Source organism: Accipiter gentilis, chromosome 30 (genome assembly GCF_929443795.1).
Source record: "Accipiter gentilis chromosome 30, bAccGen1.1, whole genome shotgun sequence".
Lineage (NCBI taxonomy): Eukaryota > Metazoa > Chordata > Aves > Accipitriformes > Accipitridae > Astur > Astur gentilis.
The window spans coordinates 1,038,857-1,051,088 of NC_064909.1; the positions used below are offsets into that span (position 1 = coordinate 1,038,857).

General features: G+C 34.7%; 1 protein-coding gene across 1 annotated transcript in view; it reads left to right on the forward strand.

Moving 5' to 3' along the window:
* The window catches only part of DNAH8 (dynein axonemal heavy chain 8), a 150,525-nt gene that overhangs the window by 59,595 nt on the left and 78,698 nt on the right, over positions 1 to 12,232 (forward strand). Inside the window, 7 exon segments of the mRNA XM_049833809.1 lie at positions 1,163 to 1,335; positions 3,149 to 3,327; positions 5,270 to 5,457; positions 7,416 to 7,502; positions 7,601 to 7,708; positions 8,497 to 8,631; positions 9,295 to 9,456. Of these exon segments, the coding sequence (XP_049689766.1) occupies positions 1,163 to 1,335; positions 3,149 to 3,327; positions 5,270 to 5,457; positions 7,416 to 7,502; positions 7,601 to 7,708; positions 8,497 to 8,631; positions 9,295 to 9,456 (1,032 nt within the window).

A 12,232-nucleotide genomic window follows, 5' to 3' on the forward strand; every position in this document is an offset into this window, starting at 1 on the left:
TTTTGTGTGATGAATATAGATTTTAATGATAATTCTTAAATATATGATGCACAGAGGCGAGGGGTGGAATGGAGGTTCCACATTGGGTGCCAAAAAGGACTGTGGTGGGTTGACCCTGGCTGGATGCTAGGTGCCCACCAAAGCCATTCTATCACTCCCCCTCATCAGCTGGACAGGGGGGAGAAAATATAACAAAAGTCTCATGGGTCAAGATAAGGACAGTTTAATAAAGTGAAAGCAAAGGTCGCGCACGAAAGCAAAGAAAAAAACTAATGATGTTATTCTCTACTTCCCATTAGCAGGCAATATCTAGCCACTTCCTGGGAAGCAGGGCTTCAGTACGCGTAGTGGTTGCTCCACAAGACAAAAATGTCCCCCTTCCATCTCCCTTTACTTAGCTTTTGTATCTGAGCTGACATCATATGATATGAAATATCTGTTTGGTTAGTTTAGGTCAGCTGTCCTGGTTATGTCCTCTCCCAAGATCTTGCCCTACCCCAGCCTGCCGTTGAGGCAGGGCAAAAATGTTGGAGAGACAGCCTTGATGTTGTGTCAGCACTGCTCAGCAGTAGCCAAAACACTGATGTGCTATCAACACCTTTCTAGCTACTGATGCAGAGCACAGCGCTATGAGGGCTGCTATGGGGAGAATTAACTCCATCTCAGCCAGACCCACTACAATTGTTTGCATTCCTTTATTTTTTGAGAAATGCAATCCCTCAACACTACATCTCTTGCATATTTTTACTGCTGATGACAATGAAGCTTATTACATTTTACACAAATTTGTATTCCACGTCTCAGTTGGATCGTCCCTTTGTCATGCCCTTTGTTCCAATGTGTTTGGTGGATTTAGCAGTGTGTTGTTTGCTAATTTCACTTGGGGAGTGAGCTGCACTACCAAAGCAATTCAGGATTTATTTGATTAATACAGATGTTGTGATGATCAGGTTAAGTGATCAGGACATTTTTTAGTATCAGTTTAGCATACATCTGAAGGTATTGTGTGATGCTTACATGTATTTCACTTTACTTACATAGGAACTTTAATCTGAGTAATCACTCATTATTCTCATACAAATAAGCATTTTATCACAGCTATCAAAGACAATAAACATGGATGCTCAATTATAACATATACATTTGTTTACTTTCTTTTAAGGTAAAAATGCACATCAAATCACCAACTGATTTTGAGTGGTTAAAGCAGTCTAGATTCTACTTTAAAGAGGATTTCAATCAAGTCTTGGTATCCATTACAGATGTTGACTTTGTTTACCAAAATGAATTTCTGGGTTGCACTGATCGTCTGGTTATAACACCTCTTACAGACAGGTTAGAAGAACAACTACATAATTAATACTTTATATATTTATATTGTTTATTTAACATACGTCTTTAAAGAAGTACATTCTGAATTAAGTCCTGTGTGGGCTAGGTCATTCATGAAAATTTTGTCTTATATACTCTTTTAGAAAAGGTAAAATAGAGTCTCAGTAATTTGTACACTTAGTAATTCCTAGAAAAATTTTATCACTGCCTACTCTTAAAAAAGAAAAAGCTTTATTTGCAGAAATGAATAGTTTTAATGTTATATGGTAATGTATAATTTAGTAATATTTCTATACTGAAGAAAAGATTAGGTCAAATATTTCAAATTCTGTAATATGGAATTCTTTAAAGATTTTGTGGCTACCACAAATGTCTTTGAAATTCTAAGACAACCAGTCAGTGTCTGTTGCCTTATTAATACTGGGAAATAGTTTAGATATGTTCATAAGAATCTAGATGTTGACAAAATCCAAGCTGTATGCACTCACCTGCCATTGTTCTCTAGCCAGGCAAGCAAACAACCCTTAATTTTGTTTCAAATGTGGCTTAACAATGAGAACTATTTTTCTTTTTTCCTCTTGGGAATTTCTTGGCTTCTTTTCTTGTCAAAATTCTTCCTCCATTTATTCCTTTCTTGAGATGTCACTTTTGACCAAATGAGAAAATAGAAGGCCAAAAGATACTTCACTTGCAAAAAGATCCCCTCAAGAACCAAAAATAACTTCCAACCTACAATCATTTACTTTGCTACCTATGTGAAGTATGTGTCTGTACAGATTTTTGAACACCTTTATTTCTCCAGAAGAGGTAGGACTGCTATTGTGACAATATGGAAAGTGCAGGACATTTCTGCAGTGAACTGTACTGCCCTCAACAATCAAGTATTTTTCATGCAAAATGTTAATTCTACCCCAAAATTTGCCCTGACTCCAATAGAATGGTAGAATTAAAACCTTTATGTCACTAGAAATTTTCTTATTGGCTAGAAAACATCAAGGTCCCTGCAGTGCAAGTTTGGCATAATATATTACAGTGATTCAAGCTAAACTGTAGGAACTAGTTAGTCATTACATTCTGTTCAACTATGGATTAAAACCAGAAATACTTTAGTTAGAAATGTGTTCAGAGTATGTTGAGTTGATTTGACAGTGAAGTTACCCTATCATTTGTATAGGAATGTCATTTAATTCCTTTAGCGTTACCCTTCCATACCTTACCATGAATGAAAATTGTAATAAAAACTCTCATATAACTAAAACAGTAGTCTAAATTTTTTAAAAACAAAGAAAAAAAGGGGAAAAAAAAAGGATAAAGCGTAGGGGTTTGGGTTTTTTTAAGTTGTAAATTTTTTTTTATCCATAATTGTAGAAGCAGCCATATATCCTTATTCTTTCACACTTGAGGATTTAGACAAAGGTAACCTAACCTAATGAAATGTATACAGATTAGGACAATGCAGAATATGATGAGGTGGCAGAATTCAACAGTACAATCTGTTCTTTATAGCTGCCAAAAGAGTTAATGACAATTTACTTCCTTTATGTGGTGTGCATTAATTTTTTTTAGCTTGTCTAATATTCACAGTTTGTAAGAAACTATATTAACACCACATAAAATTTTTTGCTTTTATAAGTAATGTTTAAGTGCTGTATTTTGTGACTTATACTGCTCTGAACTTCCTGCACTCAGGGAACTGCTTTATGAAGAAGTAATGTTTCAACATAAGAGCTGTAGAATATCACATAACTCATTGTCGTATATATACACATATATCTTTTGTATGATTTAATAAATTAATATGAATTTTCATTTATAGGTGCTATATAACATTAGCACAGGCTTTGGGAATGAACATGGGAGGAGCTGCAGCGGGACCAGCTGGAACTGGTAAAACAGAAACGACGAAGGACATGGGAAAGGCTCTGGGAAAATACGTAGTAGTCTTTAACTGCTCTGATCAAATGGACTTCAGAGGTTTGGGTAGGATTTTCAAAGGTAAGACTTCATGTAGGATAGAAGAGACCTCCACAGGTCATTTAGCAGGTGCAATTAGAGCAGGTTGCTCAGGACCTTATCATGTTGAGTTTTGAGTGCTCCAGGATGGACGTTCCACAACACCTCTAGGCCTCTGTTCAACTGTTTGACCATCCTCATGGTAACATTTTTTATACTTCCATTGACTTGGAATTTCCCACATTGAAACCTGTGTCCGTTGTCTCCTTTGCTTCCACTGCATCTCTGAGAAGAGCCTGGCTCCTGTTTCTCAGTGTCTTCTATTAGCTAGTGTGAACAGCAATAGGTTTTCCCCTTAGTTTTCTCTTCAGGCTCAACAAATCATGTTCTCTCAGCCTCTCCCTGTGTCATGTCCTCCAGCCACTGACCATCCAATGTCTCTCCTCTATTGGTAAGCCCCAAACTGAACACAGTACTCCAGCTGCTATCTCACAAGTGCCGAGTAGAGGCAAACAATGATTTTCTTGCATGTGCTGGCTACACTCTTGCCCAATATGAGGCTGGCTTCCTGTGCTACAAGGGTATAATTCTGATTCATGTTCAATTAGTTGTTAAGCAGGACACCAGGTAATTTTCTGCAAAACTGCTTTGTAGCCAGTCAGCACTGAAGCTGTACTGCTGAAAGGAGTTATTCTGTTCCAGATGAAGGACTTGAACTTCATGAAGTTTCTGTCAGCTCATTTTTCAAAATTATTGTATTGCATGTATTGAGAAACAAGGGGTGGAACTATTAATAATTTTTTTAATGTGGGGTGGTTTTTTTTAATCAAACAAATAATTGTGGCATAAAAGTGCCTAAAACTGTGGGTTTATAAACATATTGCCCCTTTGAAAGTCAATCTATGCAAATTTAAAAAAAAAATCTTTGAGTACATGACAGAATCCCTTTGAAATGATTTAGCCTTAACTGCATAACAATAATATACCCTGAATGAACTGGATAAATTTTTCACTTTTAAATAGCTATATTTTGGTATACATGAAGGAAAACTACTGCCTGCTTGGTACGTCAGTATCATTTGGGAAAAAATGCTGCTAGAGATTTTCTCATAAAATGTTGCTAAAGGGACAACAATTTTCTTAGTTGCTACTAAAGACATGTTACTTTTCCAAACTGAAATTAGGCAACTGTGAAATTAATCCTTTATGAAAATGTTATTTTTATTAATACAGTGCTACTAGATTTCTCTTCCCATTTACTTTTCTGTCTTCAGCTCTTTCTTTCATAGACAAGTTCACACAGAGCATTGTCCACACTTTGAATGTTAATATCCTGTACCATTATATGAAAAACTCATAGTTTAGTGTGGACTTAAGATGGTAATGCTTATGCATAGAGATATATGCTGTAAGATTAATATTTTCTGCTTTGTGAGATTCAGAGTTTTATTTAAACCCCTAGTTAGTGCAAAAATAATTTCAATTTTTAATTTCAATCTTTATGATTTATAAGAGCCAAGGAAAAAGTAATTCAAAAGCACTGTTAAGGCTGAAAGACCCAAATGAAAATTAAAAAATTGGGGATTTTTTTTGTTGTAGCATTTAGGGTTGGTCTTGTAGCTCTGAGTCACTTATTTTTAGTTTTTTAGATTAACAATACAGCTTTTGGCAAATAATTTAATTGCCCTTTTACAATAAAAGGCTACATTCACAGAGAGATCTGGATGAAAAGATCTGCCAAATGCCACAAGATATCAAAAGATTTTTTTCTGATTTTGATTCACTTTTAAGCATTTTGTATAAATCAACTAACATTGATTCAGACTGATATGGAAATATTCAGGTGGACTGGAGGAGGATAGGCCTTGGCCACAGGGTAATAAATAAAACTAATTTTATTTAATAATTTGAAAGAAAAGTTATCTAGTTGTCTCAAATATGTGTGAAGAACAACGGATAATAAATTTTTCTGTCCCTGTTTTAGGTCTTGCACAGTCTGGATCTTGGGGATGTTTTGATGAATTCAACCGAATTGAGTTGCCTGTCTTGTCAGTAGCAGCACAACAAATCTATATTATTTTAACAGCAAGAAAAGAAAGAAAAAAGCAGTTCATTTTTTCTGATGGAGACTGTGTAGATTTAAATCCAGAGTTTGGAATTTTCCTAACAATGGTAAATGTAGTAATAATTCTAGAGAAGTGATGAATTCTACTATATATAAGTTAATTAAATGGCGAAGTGAAAATAACTGATCTTATTAATTAAGTGATGCTGTTGCTATACAATTAGATTAGACTACTGGAACACATAAATAATCTGATTATTCATGAATTGCATGCCTTCATTTTTACTTTCAGATTATTGAAAAGGTTCATAATTATGTCCATTCATTACTGTATTGCAATTCATTATTACTAAGAGTTTGGCCAAACTTCCAGAATTCTCTGTGCTCACTGAGAGGACTGAAACAGTAACTTTACTACCTTAGCTTGAAATACTTTACAGCATTAGTGAGAAAGATACTGTAGGAAAAAAAAACCACATTCACTTAAAACAGGAGATACAAGAAGGATGTTTTTGAAGGACATATGTCTTGTCTAACGGGTACTTTACATGGATATATAAAAAGAATTCTTCAAGATGATTTACAGAAGACAAGTATGATGATCCTGGAATTAACCACCCTCCTTGTACTGTGGTGACAACAGGTCTTTTCAAAACCTGTGCAAAAAATCATCAGATTCTTTCATTTGTTGATATAGCATATGTCTAAACTGGTAAATACAATGCTGGATGTCCGCTTTTCGCCTTCTGTGGCAAAGGCACCCGTTCTGGTCTTGTGCATCAATCCTGGAATAAGCATGGGCATTATGACAGAACTGTACTTCTTGTATCATGGAGTTTTTATGGGTGGTATTTGAGATACATTGTTCCCTTTCTTATAATGACTACTTGTGAAAAAGACTTGCAGTATATATAGATCAAAGTTAGATCCCACAACCGAATGGATACGCTGCGCAAAAAAGATATGCAAGACAGTACATGTAATTTTACACCAGTTACCAACCATAACCCAAGGGAGAAACACAAATTCCTGGATTTAGAATATTATCTTTCAGAGTATGCTGTCTTGTTGCCATAGGGTTCCTGAGGCTTCATAGCACTAATTCCTGTCATCTCATGGGCAGGAAATTTTATAGTGTATGTTTCCTAATACCAAGGCACATGGCAATCTAAGATGACTTTATGGGAAATAAAAATCTTCATCTGCATGTTTGAATGCAGGATAATAACTGAGGAGGTCATAAATTTGCACTGCTTCTAGTTTCTTAAATGTCACCTATTTGATGTCAGAGTTATTCCTCATGTTTGCAGCACATTTCCAGAAATCTTTTATTAGTCAAACTTTCTTGGTCATTAAAATTTTCTTTCATATAATTTTGTTGTAAAGTTTTAATGTTTTAATATTGTTGACTGTGTTATTTTTACTACTTCATTAAATAGTATTCTCTGAGTATTCTTGAGCCATTATTAAAGTCAGATCTGTCACTAAAAGAGAATTATGATTTCTTATATGATTCTTAATTCAGTGGATAGGATTCACTCACAAACTATTAAACGTTCCATGAGATTCTGTACTTTAAGGCTAGCCTTTTAGATACAAGAATTAGAGAAGGGTATCTTAATATTTCTTCACTGTAGACTGCTTGTTATCCTTTTAAAAATTATTATTATTATTATTATTATTATTATTATTTTGGCTCTTGCTAGACACTGAATTTTTAATATGTTACAAAATCTACCTCCTGCAAAATCGTAATGAAAACTATTTGCATTGGGAATTTACTAGAAGAAATCAACCAAATAGATTGTATTCCATGAAATTTTAAAATTCTGATTGCTGGCATGTTATGATAAAGAAATTCAGTTATTACTCTAGCAATTATGCATAGGTTATTAAATTCATAATTATGGTTGAAGTTTTTTCTTCACACTTTAATCATTACTAGACAGGAGTTCTAAGTCTAAACAGATATAGGTATTTATGCATAAATTTACTTTTGTTGAACAATAAAAAGAATGTTATTTTGACTGTTGTAAATAATAATGCAGTATGTTTTCTTACATAGAATCCTGGATATGCTGGACGTCAGGAACTACCAGAAAATCTCAAAATTCAGTTTAGAACTGTTGCAATGATGGTTCCAGATAGACAGGTACAATATACTGACTGAACTGAAAGAAAAAGTGTATTTTACTTTGCTTTCCTATATTCAGAAAAACTAACAGGACTTTAAAAAAAATTGTATTTCAGATAATTATAAGAGTTAAGCTTGCAAGTTATGGATTTATTGATAACGTGATCTTGTCTCAGAAATTCTTTATTCTTTATAAACTTTGTGAAGAACAGCTCACTAAGCAGGTAGTGTTATGTATTCCCTTCCTTTTTGTCTTCATATTTACACAATACAGCCCCTTAGGTTTTGATTTGTGCAGACTGTTTTTGAAGCATCACTTTTATGCTTTTTATAAAATCTGAAGTAGTTTAAATATAATTCAAACAAATATCTCTATAAAATTTTTCAACAAATAACTATGTTAATTCATGTATATGCAGTCACACACATTTGTTTATTAAAGAAAGATAGTTTGTGGTTGTAAGTGCATGAGGTTCTCTGCCTAAACATGGCAGCCACGTAAAAATTAACCTCATGATGTCACTTTTCTGTAAGTATTATCTAGGGCTAGTGAAAGTAGTTGGAAATTGGAAACCACAGGGGGAACGCCTCAAGGTTGATTTAGGTTGGCTTTCTCCTCATAGCACTACTTTGATTTGACGTCTTGGCTTTAAGCTGCCTCAGTTTGAAAGACCCAGTCTGGAACAGAACTATTATTTTTTTAGAACCCTGCTATACAGAGCTACAAAATAATTGCTATATGGCATTATAAATGGTGAAGTCATTAAATTTGAATTAGATAAGAAAAACCTTATACTCCGCCCCCCCCCCCCCCCCTTTTCCTGAAAATTACCTTATTATCCTTCATTTATTTTAATAGAATAATTCCTAAACAACAGCAACAATTCCTATTTTAGCTAACTTTTCCAGGCAGGGCAACTATACTATAAAATATGCAAGTAAGTTTTGATATACTGATGAAATAAAGCTAGAGAACTTGTTACTGATACATAAGTGTTTTTCTACTCTCTAGGTCCATTATGACTTTGGTCTAAGGAATATTCTTTCAGTACTGAGGGCCCTTGGGTCTCAAAAGAGGGCCAGGCCAAATGAAAGCGAATTAAGTATTGTTATGAGAGGGCTAAGAGATATGAATCTTTCTAAGCTGGTAAGAATCTAACTTAATATTCTAGCACCATGTAGAGGCAAGTCTACTACATATTTCATGGGGTTTTGCAAAAGATTAGACAAAATCTCAAACATCTTTTTTTTTTTTTTTTTTTTTTAAAAAAAGAAATATAATCATCATGTTATCATTAAACATGAGAGTTTAAACATTAAAATAAGAGTTTATTAGAATTGTAAACAGTGCTGAGAGTGCAAAGGTTCAAATAGGTTAATAGTGGCTTATCTGTGGGTGTGACATTTTATGTACTGACTTGTGTGCAGACTGTCTACTGTACCACAAGTAAACTGAATAATTTGAGTATCCACTGAATTAGACTCTTAAAGATTTCTTTCCAGATAGGATGTTCCTTCCAATATATGCTGCAAGTGTTTTACGAATCAATTTTACAAATAGATTCCAATCTCTGCTCAGTGGGAAATTTCTTTTAATTTGAATTTTATTTCTTGCATGGCATATGGATGATATTTTTAAACTTCTATTTTTGTAGTGAGCTGTCCTGTTGGCTTGCTGTGTTTATGAAAATAAGCATCTGTATTTAGAAAATATATTCTTACTGCTTATTATTTTAAAATAGAGATTAGTTTTCATTTGAGAACATTCTTTGGATAACCACACTTTAAGCACTTAACTTTTTTGTTTCAGATAGATGAAGATGAGCCTTTGTTTCTCAGTCTTATCAATGATCTCTTTCCCGGGTTACAGCTGGACAGTAGTACTTATGCTGATCTTCAGGCTGCAGTAGCTAATCAGGTTGAAGAAGCAGGATTGATTAACCATCCACCATGGAATCTTAAGCTTGTTCAGGTAACGCTTTTCTTCCCAAAACATTCGTAACAAACAGGAGTCAGAACACCATATTAGTAGTTAAACGCCTGTCTCACTCAAGGACCTGTGCTTCTAATGTGGGGAAAAAATTAAGGTTGTGTGTACAGCACACTAAGGAAGACCAGTCCAAGGGACTTTAGGTTTTTATTTCTTTAAATTATCCAGAAGAAGAGAAAAAAATACCTTAAAGCATGCTATTAACCCAGCCTTTCCCAGACATAGTAGTGGATCCAAGGTATTTGGATGAAGCAGCAAGGCACCTACGTGGGTCTCTAACATGACTTTCTTAGACTAGAGTAGGGACAGTAGGGCATAGGGAGGATTGGGAGGCATTTTGAAGGCCAAAGCAGTAAATAAAGAGTGAGAAGAAACATAGCCAGGGCACAACTCGTGCGAAGTAGGAGAGAGCTAAAAGACCTTTTTAAGGGCAAAGAAGAATGTAAGAGGTATGTATATAAATATGTTTCTGTAATGAAGAAGAGTCTTCATGATCAGTTTGAGCAGACATCGTAGTAAAGTTTTTTCTCACGGAAGTTTTGAAAACCTATACAGTGGTTGGGTCATCATTCAGCTTACCTGTATTTAGTTGAAAGAGTTAAAGTATCAGGATGTATGGAGCATATATGTCTTAGCATATGCTATGACAAGCTTATGGAAACCTATAACAAGGTTAAGCATGCAAGTGAACATGCTTGTAGGTACTATAAATGAAAGAACCAAAAATAGTGTCAGTAACAAGAATGACACTGTCATACAACAGGAATTGTTTCTCTCAAGGACACACATGATTGAAAGACTAAAGCTATAAAGATATTTGAGACTTTCTAGACTAGAAAGGATGCGAACAAGCCCAGCTACTGTCAATTTCTTTCTGTAGTGCTCAAAGCTAGCATATTTCTGAAGTGCATTAGCCATCTGAATACTGTGGAAAGACCCTGCCTAAGTGGAATATGTATCCCTCTGTTACCTGCATGCAAGAGTTTTAGTAAAAATGAGTAAGAAAATACACGGAATCTGAATGAGAGACTGCAGCAAGATGTTGTTGCAAACAATGTTGTTTACATAATACAAGAAGTTGCTTAGTTTTGACATGAAAGACACTTGGATTTTGGCAGTTGAGGAATAGCGGATATAGACCCTGTGCACTGGCAGCTTGCCAGGAGTGTAGTATGTTTTGTTTACCTTGTGTTGCAAGGTCTTTAGACCTAGTGGGCGTTCTGATTGAAAAGCAATAGAGAGAAAATTGTTAGGGTGTTGCAAGAAATTATTTTGACTTCAGTATATTTGTAAGATGTTCTGTTTAGTAAACTTGTGATTTAATGATTGAACTGTAGTTTTGGATTATGGTAATTTGTATTTAATGTGGGATATTCTTTATGACATGTTGTTGATTAATGAATGTGTAGTTATTTAATATGAAGGAAAAAAGGTGATTATATGGCTTTTTGAACCTATACTCCAACAAAACATTTAAATGGTTGACAGTTGTATTTCTGACATGCAATCATGTTTGAAACTAGCTTTGAATTTATTGTTAAAGACAGTTAACTCATGTTCTGATGATCTTTATGCCAACACACTTGCCTATACACGTTCTTCTTTAAAGAGCAAACTTAACAAATGCAGCAGACTAACAACTCAAGAAATAAATAATTAGAAAATCACTGAACAGTTATAAATTGACAAGCTAGAAAGGTAACTAAAGCATTGTTGCACTTCTGTCTCTTTTGTTCTACTCCTTTTTGAGAACACACTTTAATTATTCATGATGTTGTTTTTAAACATTATGACTGTTGGTTTCTTGTGTTCTCTGATTCTTCATTTTTTCTGCATGCAGGCAACGAGATGCGAACGCTTTTTCTTGTGGTACCATGCTTTAAACAGTGCTTAGCTTTACTTTATTGTCTGTATTACTTATTGAGATTAGCATGTAGCCTTAATTAGTGATTTTATTTTTTTTTTAAATTCCATTAATTGATGAAATTGAATTTTGCTTTGTAAAATCTGTCAGCCAGAGAAGTATTATGCTGTTTTCTAATTTTTGTATTTTACTTATCCCTACTTTTTGGATAATTGTTAAACTCTGTAATGATTAAGACTAATAACCTTTTCCATTTCTAATGGCTGAAAACTATATTGCTCTAGAAGCATTTACTTGTAATTTTGCTGATTGCCAAGCTGAGAGTATAGCTACAACAACTGACACTTAAGAACATTTTACCCTATGGAAATAAGTTTGCGTCTTCTTGAAGCACAACCTCAAAATAGAGACTTTATAAAACTACAGGCCTTGAAGTGCTAGGCTTGTTCATTGGCTGTACAGTCTTAAATTAGAAACTACGTAATTGGCTCTTACAAACTAAGTATCTTAAAGAAACTAGATGTAAACCAAGAAGGGCATTCTGACCTTTGTGCTCATTACCAGATTTCTGAAAATTTCCAAACTTGTCTGGCTTAAAAAACAAAATTCTTGTTGCCTCTTGTGAGGCAAGGCGACCCGGTTCGGAGAAGACACGACGGCAAAACGTACAGGCCGTTCGGGCTAGTCACACACGGACACTAATGTGGTGGATGGCGAAAAGCGTTTATTCCCCGTGTTGCTTCCTTATATAGCCACGGTGCGCTTGCATCACCACTGAACTGCTATTGGTTAACGTAACTGGAGGGGGTGGGGCCCTACCTTTCTGTACACCGCGAAATCTTCCGATCGGGTTACCTGTCTAACCACAAATTCTCGTGCGATTTGTTGAATGAG